Raw genomic sequence first — 27479 nt, forward strand, 5'->3', positions numbered from 1 at the left:
GGAGGAATGCCATGTACCTCCCTATGCTGGACACAGAGGAATTACAGCAACAACTCTAGCACTGGAGAGGTATTTCTTTTGGCTAGGGATGCGGAAAGATATACATCAGTTTGTTACTGAATGCCTTATGTGTCAGAAAGTGAAGTATGATAGACGGAAGGCACTCGGCCTACTTATGCCTCTTCCCGTGCCTCAGGCACCATGGGAAAGTATTACAATGGACTTTATTTTTTATTTGCCAAGATCAAAGTCAGGGAATGGTGGGATTTGGACTATCATTGATAGATTCAGCAAGCAAGCTCATTTCATTCCGGTTCGCAAAACCATAAAGGTAGATCATATGCCTAAGCTTTTCATGGCACGGATCTTTAAGCATCATGGTATGCCTAAGTCCATTGTTAGTGATCGAGATCCTAGAATGACTAGTCTATTCTGGAGAGCTTTATTTGATAACATGGGGACGAATCTGAATTTTTCTTCTTCTTTCCATCCCCAGACAGATGGTCAAAGTGAAGTAGCAAATTCTACAGCATTGGATATGCTGAAATGCTACGTGGGTGACCAAGGTTCAGACTGAGAAAAGTACCTATTATTGGTAGAGTTTGCTTACAATAATACAGTACACAGCTCTACAGGGAAAGCCCCCTTTGAGGTCATTTATGGGAAGGTGATTTTGCCACCTATCATGAGGACCAAGGATGAAATATTTGCAGCTGATCAGTTTGTGAGAGACCTCCAGACAGCTTACAGCCAAGTCTGGATAGCAATCGAAAGGTCTCAAGAGCTGCAGATAAGCATAGGAGACAGTTCGATCTCAGGGAAGGGGATTGGGTACTTTTGAAGTTTGAAAAAGCTAGGCTCCGCAGGTCAACGAGACTTGGCATGTGCCAAGAGGGTTAACCACAGTTAACCAAGATGTGCCAACTTCGGTTGGAGAGTTGTGCTAACTTCGGTTGGAGAGACTTGGCTATAATTAAGGCGCCTCGAGTAAGGGCTATAATTAAGGCGCCTCGACCCTTAGTCAAAGCCCCTTAATTATGATTAAGAGCGTTGACTTCGGTCAACGAGAGAATAAATATATATAGATATTTATTATATTTGCTATGTGTACACATGTATTTAGTGGGGACGCCCACCGTGACTAGAACTAGTCCACAATGTGTTGTTTGCATGCAAAGCGCTAACAATTAATGGGTGCCATGGTGGTGCGCTTTAATTATTTGTCGCAGGTACTAGAAAGAGTTATTTTACTAAGCGCTACGGGAGCCTAATCAGAGTCTAGGAGGCGGCTCGCGTGACCAAGTGCTTCAAAGACTCCAGAGTTGCCCTTAGTGGCATGTAATTAGGAAAGTAGTGTAGGAATTGACAAGTGGCTTGTTGCCAAGAAGGGGAGCCTGAGAGCTCATGTAATGATTCATTCATTCACGTTTTGGATTGGTATGCATGAACAGCTCTATGCTGAACTATGTACCTCATCTTCTCTTAAGTAATAAAATCCTTCGGGGGGTCCAACCCAACTGTTGTCTTGGGCCCTAGTGTCTCTGTTGAGAGAGGGAGAGGGGGAGAGAAATAAGGGTGTCTCTGCTGTCCTTTTTGAGGGAAGGTTTACATGCCTCCAAGTGTCTCTGCAGGCCCTCTGCTGAGGATGAGATAAGGATTATGTCATCGGCGTATAGCAATGTGTGTATCATGAGATCAGCCAGTAGTGATCCTTCACCTCCCAGGCGGTCAATGAAGGAAGTGATTTCATCAATGTAAAACCCAAAGAGGGTCGGTGAGAGGGGGCAGCCCTCCTTCACTCCGATCGTGCTCTCGACCCAATCTGAAAGACCACGTGGGGCGCGAACCCTACCTCTGATTGATTGATACAGGCTCATCACCCCCCTTATCAATGTGTCTAGAATTTGTAGCTCATGTAGTCTCCTGATCATGTGGGATTGTGGGACAGTGTCAAAGCCTTGTGAAAGTCTACAAAGCATGTGTAGACCTTCTGGTGTCTGGACCTTGCCTCCTCAATGATAGTCCTCAGAGTGAAAATGTGGTAAGCCGCCATGGGCTCAAGCAAAGGCTCGCTAAGGCCCTTGCAGAGTCCTAAGTTAAGCCAATAATCTCAAAGTCTCGGAAACTCTTGAGAAACTCAAGTAGGCAGTGCAAAAGCTCCCAAGATATATCCACGTGTCGTGGTGGCCCTCCGGTGAGATGCAAAGATATTGCGTATCTGTAGCTGTCGTGTTGTCTCTCCTTGTGGCAGGGAGTGTGGTCTCTGGGATCTTTGTATCCGATGAGTCATATCAAGGGTGACACCTCGGGTAGATCGGTCTCCTGGGAGTAGAGCAACGATGGGTTGGACCTCTATTTTGCGTGCTCTGGTCACCCTCTGTGTCATAGGCTCCATCGCTCTGGGTCGTCTTCTCCTGCTGATTCATGCTGCCCTCATGTCGGCTATCTCCTCCTAAAATCTCTCTCTGTCCACAAAGCTCTGTATGTGCAAGCGGAGCTTTCCAATGATATGGGGTGACCTGCGTGCTAAACCTAGGACAAGCCAAGCCTGCCTCACTCATAGGCCCCATCTCCTCTGCACGGATTCCAAGTTTGCCTGCCAACTGTGGAGAGAGAAAATTTGCACGAGCACCTTGGTCAAAGAAGATTAATGTCATCTGATCCCTCACTTTACCCCATGCCTTGCAAAGCTCCGTAGCATCCCCATTAGGCTGCTCACTGATAACATCAGGCATTAACCTTGCAGATGGCTTAGGCTTCTAGCCTTTTTGCTCTTCCCTATCATCCACTTTCCCTTCAAGCTAACGTTTTGGGCAATCTTGTGCCACATGGCCCTCTTCTTTACAGTGAAAGCATTTATTAGCCTCCATCAAGGCTTTCCTTTCCTCATGTGATAGCCAATTGGAGCCTGGCCTATAACACTTCTTTCCTTTGTTAAAAGGAGGCTTGGGAGCATTCCCTGGCTTCCCGGCTTTCTTGAAATTCTCAGACTTATTGCTTTTATACCTGCTGGTTTTTCCCAACAGCAATGCATCAGCTGTAGTAGCATTCTCAATAAGCTGAGACATGTTGGTAACCCTCTGCATCAAACTGCTGCACAAAAGTTAAAGCCTTCAACTTTTCTTAAACCACATTAAAGGTCTCAAACTTCACTGCTGCCCCACCCTCCTTGTTATCTTATACCTTTCCTTTGGTTGTCAGATTGTCATGCACATGTGGCTGTAAAATGGAGGCTCCATTGCATTCCCTCCATCTTGTCCTGCACTGCCACTACCCACTGTCAAACCAGCCCTTGGCATACCAAACATACTTGTAGGAGCTCCAAAGATCCCTGACCTTCCACTTTGCATACCTGGCTGCATGCCAATATTGTCATACATCATGTTAGGCATTCCGGGCTGCATATCCCCATATACATTGCCTTGCGTCCCTTGCATCCCAGGCTGAAAACCAACAAGGTAATTTCCAAGCATTCCTTGACCATCATTAGTTTGACCAGCCATCGCTTGAAATACTGAAGCCCGACCAAAATAACTTGGATGCAAAAAGGGTTGGGGAAAGGCTTGTTACCCTTGATTTACTTTCTGAAAATCAGTCCCTTGGCCATGCATATCCATACCAGGACCTTGAAAAAGCTGCTGCCCTGGAACTCCCTGTACATTTGGCCTTACTGGAGGCCATCCATCTGATGGCATCACACCAAATGGTTGTTTTTGAACCACACCAAGGTTTTTGCATCATGAGAATGCTTCTTTCTCTCCTTAGACCTCAAAGGAGTCTACATTAACTCAAAGAACTTGGTTTCTGTGTGAGCTGCGTGAGTGTTTTCACGACGCTCATTAAGTGTGCCTTAAACATAGCATCAGCATGCTTCGCATCCTCAGCCTCTTTTGACCCTTTGGACTGAGAGGCACTCACAGCACTGTGCCTCAATATTTTGGTCATCCTGGGAGGCTCCCTCATGCATATAGATTGCTCTTTTTGCTCATCTTGGGAGGACTATGCCTCCACAGGCTCACCTCCTTAAGAAAGATGGTGAGATCTCGGCAATGGAACCATGAAACCAGCCTCAAGGCCAACAAGAGGTAAAACAGCTAACCAGCCAAAAAGCCTTCACACTAAAATACTCAGCAAATACTTCAAACACAAATTGGGGGAGCTAGAGTGCTTCTTCTCAAATATAAGGACACAGACTAGCCCCAAAGCCTTGGCGCCCCTTTCGGTATTTCTTTATTAATTGGAGAGTCCAGCAAAAAGATTACACAATGAGTTCAACACTTTCCCATCGACAATAGGCATCCACATCAGTGCAAACACCTGCATAAGAACCCGGAGTTGTTACTAGCAGGTTACACAACTCCCCAAACTGCCACAGGTGTCTACTATCTCACTGAGATACCCAAGCAATGGGGATCCCATAGGTAAGCTACTGTACTCGTTCCCCCTCCGTGTCCCGATAACGGCCATCTGAGAAGACCATTGTATATGATCAGATTGTGTAACTGCTCCCATATCCAGTAAATATCAGCCATATCCAGTGATGTGTGGTGCATCCTCTGAGCGTCTCACTATCCCAAGCTTTGTCGGATCTATCTTTGGTACTCTGAGAGGATCAGTCTCGAAGTCAAGTAGGCCTACCTGTCTATTCCCCATATGCGCACTGAAGTCACTCAGAAGTAGAATCTCTCCTTGTCGGGAGAACTCCAAGATATCGTCAAAAATAATCTCGTACGGGGCTATGACCCTCCATGGTAACCTCATGCATGCATGATGATGTGCTCGGGGGGAAGTAGCATACCGCAATCAAAATCGGCCGTGTCAAGTGGCAGAATTTGTATCCACATGTGGCGTGCATGCTCCTCCTTCCTCATCATAGATATGCAGAGTCTCATATGTGAACTAAAGAGGACTGCCACTTGTGCGAGCCTTGTGCACCATTGTCTCTCCGCATCTCCTTTCTGTGGACTGGCTACCATACATATCCTGCCACTATGGGCAATCCCCTTTCTGGGCCTTCATGAGTCTCTATGTAAAAGATCACATCCTTGTTAGTGTACATTTCTGAGAAACCCTTGGGGTCGGACCAGAGGGTTCCATTGCAATTCCATATAGCCATTTGTAATCTACTTTGTACTCTCATCTCTAGGCCCCGACACTGTCATATGCTGTCTATTTCACCTTCCTTCTCCTCTTCTCTTTTTGCCCTTTCTGCTCTTGCGGATGATCACTCTACCATCCCTATATGCAGCCCATTTCCCTTCCTGTCTTGCTGCCATCATTTTCACCATTCCCTCCTTTAGATGTTCCTATTGTAAGAGGGTGAGATCATCATCTAGAAAGGTCCTGGTGCCCTTTAGCTGCAATGCCTTTCTTGAGATTGGCACTCTCTGTTTTGAGCTCTTCCATTGCCTTACATGCCCTTTCTGGATTTCCTTTCATTTCTTTGATTTGCTGCTATTCAATATCCAATGCGTGGACTTTGTCTTGGAGGCTGGTCTTAACAGAATCCCATTCCATTTTTTCCTTCTCCCACTCTCTCTTATCTTCCATTCTTTCTGGATCTTCCCTCCCTGCTTCTTCACTTCAACTAAAGCCTTGTCCACAAGTCCCTTCTCAGCCAGCAATGCCACGTTTGCCTCTAGGTTATCTATCTTCTTGATGAGGGCTATGCAAATCTTATTGAGACTAGCGAGGCCATTTTCTGCAGCTTTATTAGTTGTCCCTGCCTTATGTTGCCATGGCATTCTCCAAAGCCTGCATCCCCCATTTGTCTTCAACGCACAAATAATCTCAGCAAATAAACAAAGATACCATTTGAAGTATTTTTTGGACTGTCGTTGTGGCCTGTGACACTCCAAAAATACTCCAGTTCTGTTCACAGCTCTCTTCAATTGGTGTACCCACCTCCTAGCAGCATCTTGGTGTCTTGTTCTTGATTCTTGTGCCTTTCTTGAAGTTCTTGCAGCATCTTCTTGATTGGGTTACTAATATTTTTATTTGCACGTCAGCTGGAAGGGGTCTCTTGGTGCCTTGTTGTCTCGGGCAGTGCAGGAAAGGGTGGTGGGGGCTTGGAGGCAGCCCTTTGTTGGTGAGACAGCCCCGCTCTGATGCGGGGGGTTTCGATTGCAGCCGCACTGGTGCGAGAGGGCCAGAGAGCCCACACGAAAAGGGGGCGCGGGGGAAGGGGGGGGGGCAATGCAGCCCCACGCTGCAGCCCCGTGCTGCGCTGCAGAGGGGGCAGCCCTCTACAGACCCATCCTGTAAGAGGTGATGGTAGGAGACACTAGCCCTGCTCCGTGAGGCGGAGAGGCCGCGTGAGCCATGGCGAAGGAGGAGAGGAGGGTGGGAGACGGAGGGGTGGTGGAAGGTGGGGGGCTGGGAGGGGGCTGAGAGAGAGAGAGAGAGAGAGAGAGAGAGAGAGAGAGAGAATTTTAAAGTCTTTGGAAGACCAAGAGGTCTATGGGACAATGTGAAAACCAACTAGTACATCAGCTTATGGAGGGAACAGGGCAGCTCCCAAGAGTGCAAAGGAAGCTCCATTTTAGATAAAACATACATAGATATACATCAGTTTAAGAATGAGAGTCTTTTGGTTTTGATTTAAACTCTTTAATGAGTGCTACTCCTTCACGATAGACTGCCCATTTAGCGTCCTTCCTTGCAGCCCGAACCTTTGCTAATTCCTTTGCCTTATCCTTCAGTTGAGCTCTTGTGAGTTCTTCGGCTATCCATATCTTAGTCCCTTTCAGCTTATGAGATTGTCGTAGTACTTTTATACTTAGGTCTCGTGAGTTGAATGTAATGATAGCATGACCATTACGCCTATCGATCTGGACTGCTCGAGCTTCACCATTATCATCAGGATTGTAGGATTGGCATGTGTGTCAGCTGTCCAATCAATAGTAGGCATGGCTGCTTTGACATGTGCAAAGGTATCATTGAATGATTCCTCTTCTTTATACCATTCGTCTGGAAGCAAAACATTATCCTTCTAGCTGCATGTTCTTTAATCTCTTCTTGAATATCAACTTCGTTGACCTTTGCATTAAACTCCACAATCACTTCTTGCTTGGCTGTCTGGACTTCTGTTTGAACTAGATTCTTGACTGTAGAGACTAGTTGGGGGGTAGGGGGGGGAAGCATTATATGAATTTACAACCTTGTCAATGACTTCCTTCTTACCAGGTCCTTCCAAAACTTGAATTCTAGTTATGGCATCCCCCAAATGCATCTTGAGCTCTCTAACTTGATCATGTAGGAAGCAAATCTGTTCATGATACCCAATAATGGGTCTGCCAAAAAGACCACCGCGGTTATAGATATGCGTATACGGGGAAGGCATCTTGGTTGCAACTGTGGCATATCGGGCTCTTCTATGGGAGGTTGCTGGAGTGGAGGGTGATTTTGAAGAGGAGGGTAGGCTATCATTCTTTGCCGGCCATGTCTTGTTAACCCCTTGGCCGAGCTAACCCCCTAGTTGAGCTGGGGGTTTAGCCTAGGGGATCCTTGTTGGTGAGGCTAGGTGGGGATAGGCGGAGGGCTATTTGGGGTAGGCGGAGGGTGGCAGGGCTAGGCGGGGTAGACGGAGGGTTGGTGGGGCGGCTAGGTTGAGGGCTGGCGGGGCTAGGCGGGGTAGGGTGGAGGGCTGGCGGGGCTAGGCAGAGGAAAGGCAAGGGTTGGGTAAGAGGTGGTTGAGCCCGAGCAGATTTTGCTTCATCGGTTGAGAGAGAGAGAGATGATATGGTTGTATTAAAGTCTTCAGGATCTATGGGACTGGTGATCACTATCAACAAATAGTGATCCTTTACATCCGGTGAAAGAAAAGTACTATAGACGTGTTATGTAGTTAGTATTTGATGAGCTAGCTTTTGTGCTAGTCCAAGTATCTTGTTACAGTGTTCCAAAACTTGTTTTAGATAACTTCCTAGTTTTGTAGCTGGCTGCTTTAATAGATTTTCCAGATTGCCCTTGTTGCAATGATATCTTCTTTCTCTGATGTATGCATAGGCCTGGCATCTTAAGAGTATGTGCTGCTCATTTTCCACCTCCCTTGTGGGGCAGATTTGGCATAATCTTTCTTCCCTTGGGACACTAGGTCTTGCCTATCTTCCCTTCTCCACCTCTAGATCATGTGAGCTGGTTCTTAGTTTGCCTTTTAAACATTGATAATTCTTTCATGAGGTTATTTTGCATCCTATAGCTGTCCATTGGATTAATTTCTTGTTTGAAGAAATTGCATTTTTACCTTGGGTCTTGCTATAATTTTGTAGCATCTTCCATGCCACTAACTCCTTGATCACACGTGCATCCTCTAGTATATTAGCAGCTGTTATACCCCATAATTCCATCACATCTTGGTGCCACTAGTGATTTTTGTATAGCTTGCAATGCCTTGTGAGGTTTCCTGTTTGCATCCATCTTCTAAACTTTGTTGAGCTGACATGAATTGGCATAATGCCTCCCCTTCGAGAGGCATCATACCCATTTCAGCCAGTAGGATGGGGTGGGATGTCTTTAACTTAACTCCCAATTCCCCTATGAGAAAGCTCTTATGTAAAGTTTTTATTCTTTTCAGTAGGCCCTTAGAGCCTAGGAGCCCATGCTAGACATCCATACAGGATTACGTTTTGTACAAGCCTAGTGTATAGAAACTTTTTCATTTCTCCATTTCAAATGTGTGGCTTCCCGCATTTGTTTTGGAAGCTGTACAAGGCTTTCGAACCCTCCAGTATTCCTTTTTCTACACATGCATTCCACTTATAGTTGTTGGTAACTTCCAGCCCTAGATATTCATATGAATTGACTAATTCCAAAGGTTTCCTCTGAAAGTGAAATCAATCTGTTCGTTGCGAGTCCCAATGACTATGACTTTTGTCTTGGTTTTGTTGACTTGCATCCTTGAGTGTTTGCAGAAGTGCCCCAATGCATCTAAATGGGTTGGCAAGAGGGGGCAGTTCTGTTTGACCTCTATGTCGTTGCTTTTGACAACTTTCCTTTTGGAGGATGACCCATCCACAAGTGGTTGTGCTAGCTTGCCTGCTAATTCTTTCTCATCATGTTGACCACTTTAATAGGTGCCTAGTGTTAGGATTAGTCGTAGTTTAGAGTTTTAAGTTTAGGTTTTTGTCTCCTTGTGAGTGACCTTTTCACTCTCAGCAGATTAAGTTTTTAACCTTACATAAGGGGTAGTGAATTATCTTGTCTTTTAGCTTATATGACACCACCTTTATTAAATATTATTTAAATGAGGGTCTCTTGCCAAAATGGCCATATCCTCGCTCATATTTATTGGCCCATCCCCTCTTTCACCTCTTTTCTCTCACTCATCATCTTTCCCCATATTCATTTACCTTCTCTTTCCCTTTCAGAATTCATGAGGGACCATGTCAAAGGCTTTCTTGAAATCTACAAAGCAACAAAATACAGCTTCTTTTTATGCTGGTCTACTGTCGAGTGTTTGGGGTGAAACCCTGCCTGGGAGGGTGCCCTCACCCCCTGTGTTTCCACTCATTTACTGATTTTTTGCTCAAGAATAGTGCCATTTAGCTTAGTCATTAGGTTGCTCACCATGATTGTTCAGTTGTTCTTTGCTGTCTTACTGTCTCCTCCCTAGTGGATCGGTACAATTCTGCTGAGTTGCCATTCTGCGTGGGAAACCCTTCCTCTATGGCCGTATTCATAAGCCTGGTGAGTATTTTCTTTGTCATCTCTCCCCCCATGTGATCATCTCCAGTACTAGCCCTTGTGTGTCTGGAGCTTTTCCATTTGCAAGATTTTTAGATCTTTCCATACGTCTTCCTCTGTTATGATGTTGTTTGCTGCTTTGATGGAGAAGTCATGATTTACTTTCTCTTCCCCTCCCGTTCATAGAGGTCCTTGATGAACTGTATCATTTCTTCCCATGTTGCTATCCTCTCTTGAAGTTTATTTCTGTGCAATTTCTGAAAAACTTCGTTTAGCTCCTTGAAACTTTCAAGCTGCTTGTTTTTAAGAAATACTCTCTTTTTGTTCCTCACCATCAGTCTGTATGCTCGGGCTTTGTCCTCTGTCTCGGCTGTCTCTGCTGTTTTCCAGGCCCTATTTGCATTTTTACATTTCTGCAATTTTGGGTTACAAATGTGTTATGTATTTGTTTATCTCATGGCAGGTAGATGACATTTGCCTTGTGATAGTGCTGCCTCTATTTCATTCTCATAAATGTGGGCTTTTTTGTAATCCATTCTCAGCCTTGGTTGTGCAGTAATTCTCTGTTTTTTTACAGCATTCTTTGTCCCTATGATGCCTAGAGACATTGCTCTATGGTCGGACTTGAGAGTTTCCTTTTCAATTTTGAGATACTCGAGTATGTGCCTTGCATGTGGGTTCATGATCATATACTCAATTACCTTGACGAGTTTCGCATGTGTATCCCCTCGTTTCCTTGAAATGTGAAGTGACATTGCAAATTTGCAATCCAAAGCATCCACATAGGGTGAGAAGCTTTCACATTTGGGTGATTTCCCCAGCATCCCTTGATGTTCCAGCTCTTGCTATATTCTATCATCATCCTCTTCTATTTCTTCCATCCATATGGGGTCTCTCTCCTCCATTGTGATAAATATCTTGCATTGAACCCATCTCGCTCCTACCAAGATAATTGCATGCTCTTTAGAAAACTTGGCTATGTCATCCCTCAAATCTATAAATGTATCTTCTCGAGATAGGTGACTATTGTGTATGTAGATTGGTGAAATCAAAAGCAAAGAAAAACTATTTCCTGTTGAGGCTCTCTGCTTTTTTGAGACCCTCATGTAAATTTTGCTGATAATATGATCATGGATTTACCCCAAAAAAAAAAAAAAAAAAAAAAAAAAAGTATGTAGATTGGTGATTGCAGTTGTGCAAAGTAACATGATGCCAGCCTGACATTCACCTCTTTTGCTGCTATTTCCAACCACATATATTGCTTATGTGAGTCTTCTTTTATGGTTTTTGTTGTTTTTTCAAGTGCCATTCTGATGTAGCATACTATCCCACCAAATCCTCTCCCTCCCATTTGTGTTTTTGTGTTCCATATTGAAGTTTTCGAGAACCCCTTAATTTCCGGGCAGTGATTCATTCCCTTCATGTACCCATGATTCCAAACTATTGAGTATATCTGTCTCTGCTGACATTTCATCTTCCAATGCTATGACTTTGTCCATAGTCCAGCCTCCCACATTCCATACTTTCATCTTGAGGGTCTCGAATCCCTATATATGCCTCTCTTCCCCTTTGCTCTTTCCTGTAATGAAAGCTTTACATCCTTCACGTAGGCATTCCTTCCTTCCTTTTTTGCATTCCTAATGGCCTCAAACTCCTTGAATTTTGGGCATATTGATTCCTTGAAAGAGCTTGTTTAGGTTGGTAGAATCATTGATTACTTGAATCAACCATGTACTCAACTCGTTGTGGCTGAGGTTGTGGGGCGCAAGACATACATGTGACCAGTAGCACATCGGGCTGCTTGACTTGCTCGACAGTAGGTGATCATTAACTTCTTCTTTGCAAGGGAAGAGCCCATGCTGAGTGGTCATCAAAAGACATAGGACTTCGACCCCTGTCCTTGTAGCTGCCAGATTAGTAGGAAGATATTGACAGGGTCAACGACCAAGCTTTGTTAGAGGCAGTGTCCTCACCACACCAGAGTGTAAGGCTACCTCACAAGGCTTGTGGGTACATCCCACTGAGCAGTGTAGGCGGCGACGGGGACAAATTTTAGACATGCTACAAAGACACCATGATTCTCAATGGGACCTGAGTTGTGCTCATGTGTAGCTTAGATCACTCATGTAGATCAGATGAAAGGCCCAGAGACGTGAGATATACATGATGCATGGTCCAAATCCTTAGCTTGCTCCATCTATTGACCGATTCAAATGTGCTATTTTGAGTTTACACTACATTCACACTACATATACAGAGGTATACTAGGCACTTCTAGTACCTCTATATGGCGTCTTTCGTTCATGACGTGCTTTGATTTTCTGTATATGCCAAGAAACTTTTCTTTATGCTTGTTTGTTTTTGTTGTGTGAGTGTGTGTTTGTCTCAACTCTCTCCCTCCCCCCATCACTACCACTCACACATGCACTGATATGCACACGTGTTAATCTTCAAAATGCCGTGTTTATATGTCCCGTCTATGGGAGGAAGATGACTGTAGAGTCGTATCCTGAGAGGCTGTGCAAGTTCTGTCCGGCATCAGTCAGTATGTTGCACATTCCAGAAAAGTTCTTGGCAACCTCTCAGCTGTGAAGTAGGCACAAACAGGGTTTCGGGGGTAGCATGATCTTCCCCTCCATGTGATATCACCCCCCTATTGCACACTGTAGTTGATGGGATTATGTCCAGTGGATGTGACTGCTCTGTGTGTCCGCAAAGGAACTAGTTTAGCTAGTAGGGTTGTATGCGGATGCTGGGAAACTGGCCAAGGGTCGTGGTATATACCCCTCCCCCGGACCTCTGTTCTTGGGACTTCTGTCTTGGAAGAGTGAAACCAATCTCTAGCTCAGAATGTGTTTCGTACAACATTCGGGCAACGCTTAAAAGTATATAAGCATTATTTCTTCCATCAATGCCCATCAAGCATGACAATAGAGTGTATATTTTCCCCTGTTTGGGTAAGTTGTGGCCCATAGCTTAGTTTTGGTCTTGGGCAAAGCCAAGGTATTTGAGATCATAAGACGTTTTCCCGCTGAATCTCTGGTTGAGGAAGTTGGCATTTTCCTGCTGAATCTCTGGTTGGGGAAGTTGGCCTGTAGCTTAGTTGTGGCCTTGGGAAGAGCAGATCTGGAGACAAGTACTCAAGTTAACTAGTTGGTGAAACCGGATTCTTGAATGAAGTCTGGCAAGCATTTAGTTGGATATGCCATTTCCCCTAAGCTTCTATTCCAGAAAGTTGGCCCACAGATTTTGCACGCCTGAGAAATGGTCATTTTGTCTAGATTTATGCGGGGAAGGGCGAAACCAAATGATTTATGAATTGTGGAACTTGAAAGCAAAACGTTTGGCAAGAAAATATCCCTCGCTTTCATCCTAGTAGGCTGATGTTTCTGAATAGCAAGGAGGAGGCAGCAACTTTGTGGGTCATTTTGGCATTTGTTTAAAGTATTAGCTGAATTTGGACACTTAACAGAATCATATGTATATCAGCGTAACGCTTCTGTTTTCTGGCAGGTCACCACACCACTGTTGAAGTTCATGGCAGAATTTGTCTATAATAAAAGTCAGCGCCTGACCTTTGATTCATCATCGCCAAATGGAATTCTTCTTTTCCGTGAAGTGAGTAAACTAGCTGTTGCGTATGGCACTCGAGTGATGGGCCTGCCAACACCAGCAGATCCTTACACCTACAAATACAAAGGAATTTGGATTACTTTGACAATCCTAACCAGAGGTGGGCATTTGCTGGGTTTAGTATGAAAGTCTACAATTTGTGCTTAAAAATATTGTTCATGGTTGCATTTGTTTTCTTGTAAACTTTTCCTAGCTGTTGAAGTTCCCAGTTATATAGGGACTGATTACTCAGTATAAGGGTAGACACACAGTTCCTATCTAGAGGATTGGTAGATAGTTCACTTTTGCAAAATTATTATGCTTTGCTAAATTTGAGAATTGTCTCCAAAAGAAGGCTTAGCTCTTCTCGACTTTACAAATTTGTTGATCTACTTTCAATATTTTGTCAGTTAATTTATTACTGTTCACAGTTAGTGTTCCATAATCAATCATCATTCACATTGAGAAGTTTACTCCCCTAGAAACGCTTTCTATACTAGAACCGGGAATGTGTTTAAAATGTCATAATTTAAAATCTAGATTCGATCTTACGATTTCCAGAACCTGGATTGTATATTAAATCTTGAAAACTAACTAAAAAAACCCAGGAATGATTTTAAGAGTCCGCAAAGAACTATTTCACGTATGACATACTGGACAGGCAAGCACATAAGAAAACTTTTCGAAAATTCCATAGGAATTTTGTCATTTCTTATGTGGACAAATGTTCCAATAACTTTGTTTTTATTTGCAAAAAGTTTTACTTAGAATGTCTTTTGAGAGAAGTGAACTCGTCTGCCAAAACTTAACGCCCCCGCCTTAGTTTCTCAAAAGGATTTGATCTCGAAACATCAGAGTTTTTGCAAGTCTTCTGGGTTTGTTTGCAATCCAAGCATACCTTTTCTTTGTGCTGCTTGGAAGTTTCACAAAACTCCAAAAAAGCCAAGATTTATTGCAGCTGCTTGTGAGACTACTTTGACGAATATCTCTAAATGGCTAAGCTACTGCTTCAAAGCCATGTTGCCTAGTGTCCATGAACTTTGGAGGGACTTATTAAAAGAGGCAGATGTCCCCTCGAACTCAAGCTGGATTTTAAATGACTCTGTAGGAGTGATTCCTGTTGTAAAATTTTTTAATTCCTCTTGAAGCATTCAGGAAAAAGAGTCTCCTATTCTCCTTCAAACCTATGATTTTACGACGCTTTACACAAAGATTGAGCTGGAAGACCTGAAGTTTAGAATTAAAAAGCTAGTGGCTGAAGTTTTCAAGCTGAGATTTGACAAAGATAGATGCAAAGTGCTAAAAGTTGAGAAAACAGCCTTATGCTTTGACTTTTTGTGGCTAAAAAATAAAGATTATGACATAGGTTCTAAAAAGAAAAGATACACAAAGGTAGTAAGTGTAGAAGATGTTTGCTCTTGGATAGATTTTCTTTTAGATAATCTTTACATCACAATAGGTGATTCTTTGTTTCAACAAGTTATAGGAATCCCCATGGGCACTAATTGTGCCGTCTTTTTAGCAAACTTTTATCTTCACTTATGAATTTGAGTTTATGCAACGTCTTATTTCTATCAATACCTGCCCTATCATTTTACATAAGCTTAGTCAAGTTAGGCGTTTTATAGATGATTTATTTGTACCAGATGTTCCTAACTTTCAAGACTTTATGTACAGAGACGCTAGAGCTTTTGGAGAAGGAATCTATCCTCGTGACTCTTGTGAACTGAACTGCACTTCAAAAGGGGATTCTTGTGTTTTCTTAGATCTTAGACTTTCTCAATCTACCATAGGATTAGAGGTTGATATATACGATAAACGTGAACAACCTGAATATAGTGGTTTACACATTATAAAAATGCCACATTGACTCAAACATTTCTGATTTGGCAAAATATGGAGTCATTTCTTGCCAATTCCATAGTTTTTCCCGCCTTTGTACAACTAAGGAGTCTTTTATCACTCATTGTAGTAATTTGATCACTTTACTATTACACAAGAGGTATAATCCAAGGAAAATAATGAAAAAAGTTCGCACATTCTTAGATATGAAGTCTTTTATCTATGGTGTTTCGGCCTTAGGTTTGTTTAGAATGATTGAACTTAAGCTGAAAACAAAAAGCGGGGAGCTGAATAGCCCGTTTTTCTTTTAGTTTCAAAAGAGAGTTTGTTTGAGTATACTTGTGCTTTCTAAGTTAGAAATGTATTTTTGCCTCTTTGCAGAAACGAGACATAAGTGTAAAGTGCCTTTTAACTTTTTATGTTTTAAATAAGAGAGAGAGAGAGAGAGAGAGAGATTCTAGCTTTTTGGAAGTTTTTGTTTCTTGACTTGCTTGTTTATTTTTGCTTAAGTCACCTGCTTCGTTTCTTCTTTATTTCTTGTTTTCATTCTCTTTTGTTTATTTGACGTATTTTAGCAAGCACTGGGTTTGCCCAAGAGACTCCGCGGGTCTTTAGAAACCCAGTATAGCTGCTTATGCTTGGGCACTGATGACGACATAAGTGTTGCTTTGCTTGCTAAGTATGTCTTCCTTTTGCTTTTCATAAAAGTTTTTGTTTACCTCTTTTTTCTTCTCTTTCATTTTCTCTTTAATTTTCTTTGTACATTTTTGATCTTTAGAACAACAAAAAATTCTAAATTTGTATGATTGGACTTATTCTAGTCTAACAAAGGTATATAACTTATTTAGAATTGTCCTTCAGCAAGCTGAGAAGTTCCAACTCTGTACACATACTCTCGCTGCTTTTCTGCTGCATCTCCGTGCTGAACTGATGTGGGTGGTGCTGAGCATCTGCTGATTTGCTTTTCCTAACTAGGTCATCTGTCCTTGCTCAGGATTGTGATTGCAGCATTTTCTAGCCCTGACTGTGTCTTTCACAACATCTATGTGTTCTGCTTTGAAAAGTCAGCTGCCTAGTTGAAGCTTGGTTGTCAATTGCATAGTTTTGTATGGATCTGTCAGGCACTATGGGCTGAACCTTTCTAGTGGCTTAAAAAAGATTTATACCTTTTCTTTCTATGTTTATAGGCTTAAAAAAGTAAAGAAAATTGAAAGCCCTCTATGTATAAAAGATTTATACCTTTTCTTACACTAGGAAAGTCATTGCAAATAAGACAAACTGCAAAGCCAACGCACAATTAACTTCAAAGTTAACTGCAACAAAGAGAAAGAAAGCTCCTTGGTCCCATCTTCTTCACGTATATCACTCGTATACTCTCCATGATTTGTGGATATGGCTTGCAGAAGCTTCTCTTTTCAGCGTTAAAGTTAAAGTAAATTTCTGCACGCGTGTATTCCTCTATGAACATAAGTGAACGGAAACAATTAAAGACTGCCACCATTTTAAGCTCTATGTGTAACGAATAGAACTGCAGATCGACATTGGTTCAAATCATGCCCCAGATCACCCTTAATTGCCTAAAGATGTTGCAAAATACTAAAGTGAGGCCAACGATGCTGTTATTGTTTGCTTAGAAATTTGCAAAGACCCGCAAGGTGTTGTAATTCAGCACCATAGAGAGGATTAGTGGGAGGATTCGTGCCACACTGCGGTTCTCAGCATAGACGCTCAAACAGGCTCGCCACTCAAGCCAGGCCATTGCCACTAAACCCACAATCTATTTGTGTATCATCATAGCTTCAATGCCCATGTATGCATGATATCTGTTGAGAAACTAATTGAATGTAAATCCTGGTTGCCATATCCAAGGCTTTCTTTAAGGATTGGCAAGTAGATGCCAAAATCATAGGCACCGATCGTGCTATATTGAACCCAAACGCATTGGATCACGAACAAACTATCTTCAAGACACTTCTCAAGCTATTGTTGAGAGTCCATCGGAGTGAGTCTAGCACCATCGCTAGACTACAGACCCACACCGCCAAGCACCTCACAGTACAGCCATTTGCATATATTGAAGGATTGGTAAGTAGATGCCAAAATAATAGGCACCGATTGTACTATATTGAACCCAGGCGTAATGATCACGAACAAACTACACTTCAAGACACTTCTCAAGCTATTGTTGAGAGTCCATCAGAGTAGGCTAGCATCACCGCTAGACCACAAACCCACACCGCCAAGCACCTCACAAAACAACCATTTGCATGGTGCCTCTCTATAGATCCAAATTTCAGCAGCGACCTAAACCCTCCAGCTCGCATCATCCTAGGCAAAGATAGGATCTTTAGTGTACACATTGTTGTCCAACCTCTATTTTACGCAAGCTGAGGCTGATGCTTTCGTTTGGACATTCCAATGTTGTCGACCATCTACAAGTCCTTACATAGTTGTAGTGTGTTCTTCTGTCGCCCAAAGCTTTCTTGGTAGTGCAAATGTCCACTCTGACACTATGATAACCAAATTTTGACGAACAAAATCCATTCATGCAATGGATACTTATGCCAAGCGGTTAATCACAAGGGCAAATCACCACCCAGCCAAGATAACACACTGCAAGCAGTAATCACCTCTACATACGTGGCTCACATATTTTTACCGTGATCCTTACCATCATTCATGTTTTCGCCTTTGACCCTAGAGGTCCTTCCTAGACTTAGCATCTTACCAAGTGTCCTTTCCTTATGGTTCTCCCCATAGGGTACTCTTCAGCCGAGTTGCAATAACTGTTGCTGCTTTTTTCTGTCGTTCATCGCGCGATCTCTTTGCTCTCCTGTTCGAGACATATCTACCAAAGGCACCATCGGAGCTTTGGTGAGACTTGACGAAGGGCTTTCTTCTGCTGCTGTTCAACAGACTACATCACCCGGTTTATATGAGAGCATAAATCATTGGTTGACACGATCAGACCTGGCTGAAGCAAAGCTCAATAGGAGAGAGCTTAGAAGTGGGCTCTCCTCACACTCTACACCAATCAAGTTAATGCCAAGAGCAGGAACTGAAGCAACGATGGTACGTCAACAAACTGAGGTGCAGAAAGCATCAAAAGAAGTAAAAGAAACTCCTCAAAAATCATCAATGTTGCCACCTCCTTTGGAAGAATTGGCACTTACCACTTTAGATGGAAATGCAACGCCTTTTATGGCATCACAAGGAAACTTTTGGAATTTTCTAGCATCCATTCAGGCAGCAATGATGCAACAGCAACAAGAGTTAAGGAGTCTAGCACTAAAATGCCGAGATCTAGAGCATAAAAATGCTCAATTAGATCAAGTTGTGAGCATGCAAGCTGAGATGATTGGTAACCTGCAACAGAGAGTACATGACTTGGAAGAAAATAAGACCATACAACAGCAAGGGATGCATTCTGTTACTTGGGCTGAGATAGCCAAGGGTGCAAATACAGAGAGGCATGGAAGCAATCAGGAAATTAGTAACAAAGAGGTGCATATTGAGCAAGGGATAGATGCAAAAGAATGCATTGAAAGGGAGAAAAGAGCACAAAATATAGTCATACGAGGTATGACAGAAAAGGATGCAGAAACACCCCTGTCACTAGCCAAGGAAATTACAGATTTCTTTCAGGAGCATTTTGCTATGCAGGATGTGACTGTTTTTGGAGCACACAGGGTCGGCAAGAAAAAGGAAGAGAGAGACTACCACCGGGCAATTGTATGCACGATGATGGATGCAAGGAAAAGAACAATTATATTAGATAACAGCATGATATACCTACGAGGAACCTCTTACTTCATCACTGAAGATAGAACGCCCAAGCAACAAGCCGAAAGACGCCAATCCTACGAAGCACGCAAGAAGAGACAAGAGGCAAAAGAGGACACCACCCTCTAGGGATACGCGGCTCATGGGACCGAGAAGGAAATCAAAGTAATGTTTTGGAATTGCAGAGGTTTCCCCTGGCAGAAGGGGGCAGGCCTTAATGATGTGCTTGAGGATGCAGATGTAGTCTTTCTTGTAGAGACATGGGAGAGGGATACGCACAAACTACCTCCAATCAATGGATACGTAACACATTCAATATGCCAAACACACACTAGTACAAGAGGGCAAGGAGGAGTTGCATGCCTATACAAAGAACACTTACGAGATAATATAAGCATATGCAAAGATGACCCTCATAAACAGTTCATCTGGATCATGGTGAAAGCAGAGCCCCTACCACTTTACATAGTTGGGTGCTACATACCGCACTTAGGGTCGACGTACTATCAACGCTATGATAGAGATGCATTAGATCCATACGGAGACTTGTGCTCAGATTTGGTGGAATTCAATGCCAAGGGGAGAGTATTGATTCTAGGAGACATGAATGCACGCATTGGGGACACCCAGTTTCAGTCACTTACAGGGCATGAATATGACAAAGACAAAGAAATTGAGATAGACCCCAAGTGGCACAGACACTCGGAGGACAAGGAAGTAAATGCACATGGAGAGGCATTGACAAGCCTAGTGAATGGGCTTCATATAATTGTGCTGAATGGATCAGACCTCTTTCCACATACAAGAGTTCCCACATGCTTTCCAGCTAGTGGAGGATCAAGTGTGGTAGACTATGCTTTGATTTCACTTGATGCAGTAAATTTGGTACATGATTATATAATTGGCCCAAAGTATCCAGAATCAGATCATACTCCCCTTTATCTCAAAATGCACATACCCCATTTGGCAGAAACTCCAGTCCATGCAGCAAAGAATTGGTCTTTTCGTATGGACATAGACAAGAGGGAGAAGTATGCGGACACTACCGATGCTCTTATTAAGGAGGTTTGCAGGCTGAACTGGAGCGAGATGAAAGAGACTTTACTCTCAGCTGCACATACAGTCATGGGTCAAAAAAAGATCAAGAGAGTATGCACGAAGGGCTTACCACAAAACAAATGGTTTGATGATGAATGCATAAAAGCCAGGCTGAAAATTAAACAGATGCCAAATGACATGCAACGTAAAGAGGCTGAAAAACACTTCCATGCACTCACTCGGAGAAAAAAGGGGAAATATCAGCTAGACAAAGAGTGGAAAGATGCCATTGAGTTTGCTAAGAACCCCAGAGGAACGTGGAGGCAAACTAAAGGGAGATCAAAAGAAATCATGGGAGATTTCACAGATGAAGAAATGCTCCAATATGCCAAGCAACTCTACACCCACCCACATGCCTTACCTATGTCCACAGACATAGCTCACTACAATGGCCCACATATTTTCTCTGTGGACGATGTGAATGAGGGCCTGAAGAAAATGGCCAATGGAAAAGCAGATGACACATTGCATATAAAGGCTGAGCTACTAAAATGGGCAGGTGACTACACACGAATTTGCCTAGTTTCTTTGCTTAATGATGCAATTGCTAATGGTTTCCTTCCAGAGTGGCAAGAAAATTGGGTGAAACCAATATATAAAGGTGGGGATCGTAACCAGCTTTCCAACTATAGAACCATTATGGTGGGATCCACCATGGCCAAGCTCTTTAGCACAATCGTTGAGACAGAACTTAGTCTATGGGCAGAACTGAATGGAAAGAGGGCCATTGGACAAGCTGGTTTTCGAAGAAACCATAGCACTGTGGATCACTTGGTCACATTACGGGTTCTAATGGAAGAGAGCCGGCTACAAGGAAAGCCTCTCTATTGCTGCTTCATAGATTTTAAGAAGGCATTTGACAGAGTGCCTAGAAACAATTTGTGGGAAAGAATGGGCTACTTAAGAGTGCCAAATCACTTGAAAATAGCAGTCTTCAGATTATATGAGAGAGTAACTTGCCAACTCAAAGGTAGAAACGGATTGTCAACTACATTCCATAGTAATATGGGGGTTAAACAGGGTTGCCCTCTGTCACCAACATTATTTGGACTATGTATTGACAGATTGGAGGAGTTGGTCAAAGAAATGATGCAAGGGCAGCAACTAGAGAGCCCCCAAATCTGTGCATGCACCGTACTACTGTTGTTATATGCAGATGATGTTGTCTTTTTCTCATACACAGCAGAAAATATGCAGCGGATGATGCACATTCTACACAAGTTTTGTGCAGAGAGCGGCCTCATGGTAAATGTCACCAAAACTAAAATGATGATAGTAAAAACAAAGCAGCCTGCAAACACCCCAAGTATTATGTACAATGAGCAGGAAATCGAGAGAGTAAACACATTCAAATACCTGGGAATAGATGTGCCGGCAAATCATAGATGGAATGATTGTGTCCACAGAAGGATTGATACCGGGTGGGGATAATATTATCATTTTGAAAATGATTGCAGAAATAGTGACACTAAGAGATGGAGCAGATTTTATTTGATGCTTATGTGGTGCAAACAGTCCTATATGCAGTAGAACTATGGGGAGGTACCATCTCAGCATCAAAATGGAATGATATTGAAAAAATACAGAAATCATTTCTAAGACGGCATCTGGGAGTTAAAATTACTACACCATACTCAATCATGCTTATTGAGACTGGTACAAGGCCCATTGAACTGAGAGCACTACGAAGGGTTTTCAAATACATAAAGAAGGTCAAGTCCATGTGGTCGCAGAGATTACCAATGAAAGCATGGGAAGCAAGTAAAAGGCCTCAAAAGACAAACAAAAGCAAGACGCTATCATCTGGTTGGTGGCAAGACATTCAGAGATGGTTCCAAAGATGGAGAGTAACATCCTACCTGGAGATGTCATCCGGGGAGATGGATGAGAAGGCATTTCATAAAGCTTTGTTGGGAATATTGCAGCAAAAATGGCAATCAGCTGAAAAAAGGGCTAAGTATGAGTACTATTGTACGCATGTCAATCCCATTTATTGGGACACCTACTCCAAGGAGGAAGAAAATGAACAAAAATACATAACTATGCCCATACTTGCAAATGCAAGGAGAAGCATTGCACTCATCCGCACCCGATCACACACTCTGGAGATAGAGAAAGGTGCTTGGGGAGATGTCTCAAGGGAACAAAGATTTTGCAAGCTGTGTGACCAAGAACAAGTAGAGACCGAAGCACATGTCCTCCTTACATGCACACGGTATGCCTGCATAAGGAGGGACTTTAACAATATTACAGAGGAACACGACACCCTAGCAAGCTTGCTCTCACATAGCCGTATAGCCACTCTGGGTAACTATATTGCCAAGGTTCTTAAATATCATGAATGTTGTATTACTCAATGTATTTCAAAATAATTGTTCTCCCCCCCTTCCATAAAAGGAAGGAGACACTTGTATCGTGACTTTTATGGGTCCCATGGGTCGGTATTTTGGCCCCCAGAGGACGGTAATACATTCTTCTTCTTCTTCTTCTTCTCATGCCCCTCGAAAGGCATTAGTAATTAAGTGCCATGCCCCTAGGTAATTAACAGCCTTTAGACAATTCGATACATAAGGAAATCTGATGAATCCCTAGTCCCCTTGTACCCTTCATCAAGGCGTTGTGAGACCGTTATCTTTGAAGATTAGTTTGACTGTGTAATCTGCAAACACAATATAAAGCACATCATGGTTTCATATATAAAATCAAACCGACAACACTTTACACACCCAGCTTACATCAAACCAACAACCATAGTAACTACGGAATGGCAATCTGACATCCGGAATGCTAGAACGTCATTCCAAACAAAGGGCTGACATGAGGGCTCCTCAAACGTTCCGAGACAGGGAGTGACTAGGGGATGGTGTTTGAGAACGCGTTCCCGACCTAAATTTGGCATCCTAGACCTAAATCTAGCATTCGAGATCTAAATTTGGCATTTGGACCTAAACTTGGTGTTCCCAAAGCTGAACTGGAAAGTTTAGAGCTGCTAAAAGTGGTTTTCTTTTCATATTTGGTATATTTCCATGTGATTTGACATGTCATATGATGTAGTGTTTCTATTGCCGTTCCCCTGTTCCCCTTGTTGAAACGTTCCCATTCTGGCATCGGAAGTTCCTGAAACACTCTTGTTCCTTGGTCACTATGCAAACAACATCCGTACTCTGTCTAAATCATATTGCGACGGAACTAAGTAATCCACCAAGATACACAGGGCAGCAAAACAAGTCATCACATGCATACCAATAGCAAGGCTCCCTTGGTGTGAGGTTAGTGGTTTTAGGACTTGTGCTAGCTAAAGAAAGTCTTGCACTTGTATAAGCGATTGTCTAGATTGTTGCCTCGAGCTGAATGTGTAATCCATTGCTTACAGGTTGAATCTGGGTGGTCTTATGTTAATTCAATTTTTAGCATCTCAGGCTTGTTATGCAGAATGGAATAGAAATCTTGTAATGGCGAATTGCATATTTACTATCTCAGCTTGGCTTTAAGTTAGACACTTCTTACATAGACTCGTATGGGCTGCTTATAGAGAAGGGCAAGTACTTATCAAGGAATTCAAATCGAAGCCTAAGACTCTCAATGTTAAACTGATGTAATGAAAGTCACATTATTTTAGCATTAAAAAATAGGTATGCTTTAAAATAACGGAGGAAATGCTTCATGCACTCCCATTTGGGGATTTGATATACAAGCTGCTTATTGGTACCATAGATCTTTTTGGTCTCTCTCTCTCTCTCTCTCTCTCTCTCTCTCTCTCTCCCCCCCCCCCCCGCGCCCGCACGCACCCATGCATGCAAGCAATTGTCTTGGGGTTGAATGCTTGCTGTTCTCCTCTGTGCAGCATTGGCAGGTAACTATGTAAATTTTGGTGTCTTTGAGCTCTATGGAGATCGAGCACTTGCAGATGCATTGGACATTGGCCTAAAAATTTCACTATGGATCCCATTGGAAGACATCATGGCTTTTCGCAAGGTTAGTTGAGATTGCCAAATCTTGATTAAATGAAGAGGAGGTGAATTGATCAGACATGTATTTTCTAAAAACATGTAGCTGTCTTGGATTGTGGATTATTGTTGCATTTTCCAACTTGCGTCCATTTGAGATTTCTGAATTGCGATTTGAGATTTGACTTTGTCTTGACTAACATTTCATTAACTTGTGTTCATAACTTGAACATATAACCCCCCTAAAGCTTTACATTCTCTCCTTCATTAGCTAATTTTTTATACACAAACTCTCTTTTAGAGTAAATTTGCTTAACATATGTGATTATTGTTGCCATAAAAAATCATATTATTAGCCTTTTTATATTCAAAAAGTTGATGGGACTTCAAGTAAAGCTTACTTTAGAATGATACGGACTTTTGGTTGAAAATTGGAAATGGAATTGACTCAAATAATGTCAAAATGGCGGTGAATGGATACCTACAATTTTAAGATCTAGTGCATGGAGCCCTGCAGTGATTCTTTTACATGTTGGGCATGATGTGTTTCAATGTGCTTAATTTAGGAGGTTATTTTAAGTAATATTCTTTGGGTGTAGTATTATAGATATATTGTATGACAATCTTAGTGGCTAGCTAAATGGAAAGTCTATTGCATGATTTTGGAATATTGATTTGAGGCATTGGCCTAGAAAATTTTGTTGCAAATGAGTTTAATGTGCAATGACACGTTACAATGCAAATTTGGGACACATTCTAGTTTCATGATTTGGCAATGAAGCATTTGAAGTGACACAAATGCAAGGAGGTTGGATTGTCATAAATAGAGTTGACATATCTTACCTTATTTGGGTTGACTTAACTTAGCTTTTGTTGATGTGCGATGCAAGGGTTAACTTTGGTCAATGGCGGCATGGCAAGAAGATTGATGACATTTTTAATGCTGACATGTCACTTGTGACTATAATGCCGCACTCGGGTTGTGATATAGGACTAAAAGATAGTCATGTTGATCTTCTAGGGGATCATCGCGAATGATGGTGTAGGGGAAGTGTATTGAATGACAAGGTCAGATCTAGATACTAACTAACATGACAATTCAATCCTAGCAACATGTTGTTTCCACGTCTGTCCTTCTACTTCGTCCCCAAGCTCAATGATAGCAAGTGGTCCTTCTTGTCTCCAATGTAATGTGTTCTTGAAAGATGCAACACTTGGTCACCCACAGCTGTGATGATTGCGACTTTTGTGATATTTTTTGATTATGGTCTTTCATAAGCGTTGATTTGTACTTTTAAAAATCTCATCCACCAATTGCCTATGTGCATGGCCAATGGTCGGAGTTCCTTGATGGGCGTGTTGATGGGCTAGAGCTGGAGCTTGATTAAAATTCTTCAAGTCTTGTGTGCCCAGGCCTCAAGGGCATCTCTTTTATGGGGGCAACATGTGGGTTCAACTAGAGGGATCGGAAACTCTCCAATTCCTTAATAACACTTGCCTTTATAGCCTTCATTGTAAGTGCTGCCCATCACTTTTTTGAATGTAACTTGCAGTGCGTTGAGGTGTTTTTCTTGTTGAAAAATTGATGACAAGTTGATAGTCTACATGAGCCGCTTGTTGGGGTAAAGGCACATTGCCACCCCTTTATTAAAGTTATGACACCTATGACTGTCTTAAGACAGTCATAGGGGGAAAAACCTAATCCTAATAAAACTTAAGAGTTTGTGGTGTGGCTCATCACTTCACACCCGCACATTTGGAGTCTTCTCTCTCTCTCACTCTCTCCCGCTTGTACTTCTTCCACATTCCTTCTCCCTTCAACTGATATCAGAGCCTATTCTCCCTCTCCACTCCCTACCCTAGCCTACCCACCCCCTCGACCTCTACCTAGCCTCTGCAAGGGCAGGCAGCGCAGCAAGGGCCAGCGGGACAGCAAGGGCAGCGCGCCGTACTGCCCACGCGGGTGAGCAGCTGGTCTGCGAGCAGAGTAAGGCGGCGCGGGACGGCGCGGGACAGTGGCAGCGCGCAGGTGCACTGCGCAAGCAGTGTGGGCAACGAGGCGGCGCGTAGGCGCGCCCGTAGGCAGCGCGGGGCAGCCGGCCTTTGTTGCAGCAGCAGCTAGCTGCTGCTAGCTGCGTGTGCGCAACATTTTGCGCACTGTACAGCTACAGTACGGATGTACGGCCATCCGTACCGCCGTACAGGTGTCCGTACAGTACGGACGACGCCGTACTGTTTCCTTGGAAACTGCGACAGGGAGGCGTTCTTTTTTTTAGGGAGCAGCGTCAGGCATCTAGGCATGCAGGCCTAGGTGGCATTCGAGGAGGAAGAAGAAGAAAATCTCGATTTTCTTCAAAAGTACAGCAGGTACAGCGAGGAGATTTGGTTTTTTACCCGAGGTGCATTGCATTGCATGAAGTACAGCAAGTACTTTCTCAGTTATTTCCCTTCTGCGTGGACTTGTGCACAGATATCGGGATTTATGCATTTGACAGAGGATATATGCTTTTACTGGGTTTGAATCTCAGTTTACGGGTGAGCAGATCATAGGGCTTTTGCTCGGCAGTTGATGCTTTGTATGCCTTGAGGCAGTGTGGTGCCAGAGTGCACACATTTGTCTCGATTTCCGCAGTGTGGAGGTGACATTTTCTTGCAGGTCACATTTCTTGTGCAACACTCAGAGAACCTCAGTTGAGCCACGCTTGGCCAGGGCGCATCGAGTTTACTCGGTCCCTAACTGTCCATCGTTGACAGTGCTCAAAAGGTTCCTCATTGAGTGTTTGTACGTTGGGATCTGTGTATGTCATTTTTACACAGGGCAGTATTTGCATTACACTGCTAGTTGATTTTGTCAGAGAGATTTGCACATTGTATGCCTTATCCCTCATTGTTGAGGTTGTTTTCACTTGGTACAAGTGTCAGATCAAGGGGCTTTTGCCCAGATTTTGCTTGAGAACACTTGGGTTACTGTCAGAGATCTTCAGATGCATTTTATTCCCTTGGCAGAAGGGTAATTGCTTGGGATTTATCCCATTTTCTGTTGCAGGTTTTGTGACAGGCTGAAGTGTCTGGAGCTCTTTTTTTTCGGTAATCAAAACAGTATATGCCAAGTGGTTTATGCATATTAAATCAGTGCAATACCTCATCTGAAGTGGGAGAAGTGATCAGGACAGCAGTGCAGCAGTGTTTACAGCAGTGTTTTGTGCTTTGTCAGCTGTTGATGCACTGTTAAAGCACTTGTGGAGCAGCTGCAGCATTCTGAAATTACTGTTTTTTTTAATGCCTATTTGAGCACGGTACAGTGTGTCAGAAGGTACAGTAACTGGAGAGAAATTTTCTGTTGTGCTGCAGATTTTCTGACAGTAAAAAACAGCACTATTGTGAGTGCTCCTGGCTCTTGATAGAGCAGCTTTTTTTTTTTTGAGAAATCAGAATTTTATTCAGTCTTTCTTGACTTACAGGGAGTCAGGTACTTTCCTTATATGATATGGCATCAGGGGGAAGTGAATCATC

General features: G+C 42.9%; 1 protein-coding gene across 2 annotated transcripts in view; it reads left to right on the forward strand.

The window, feature by feature from the left end:
* LOC147880933 (ARM repeat superfamily protein) overlaps positions 1 to 27479 on the forward strand; it is a 154113-nt gene that overhangs the window by 100947 nt on the left and 25687 nt on the right. For both annotated transcript variants that reach the window (XM_087402210.1, XM_087402209.1), the window contains 2 exons: positions 13198 to 13417; positions 23864 to 23994. In XM_087402210.1, coding sequence (XP_087258336.1) covers positions 13198 to 13417; positions 23864 to 23994 — 351 coding nt within the window. The remainder of the gene's footprint in view (positions 1 to 13197; positions 13418 to 23863; positions 23995 to 27479) is intronic.

The sequence above is a fragment of the Dipteris shenzhenensis genome, chromosome 31, assembly GCF_047967505.1.
Source record: "Dipteris shenzhenensis isolate YYH24624 ecotype China chromosome 31, Dip_SZ_1.0, whole genome shotgun sequence".
In the NCBI taxonomy this organism is placed as follows: domain Eukaryota; kingdom Viridiplantae; phylum Streptophyta; class Polypodiopsida; order Gleicheniales; family Dipteridaceae; genus Dipteris; species Dipteris shenzhenensis.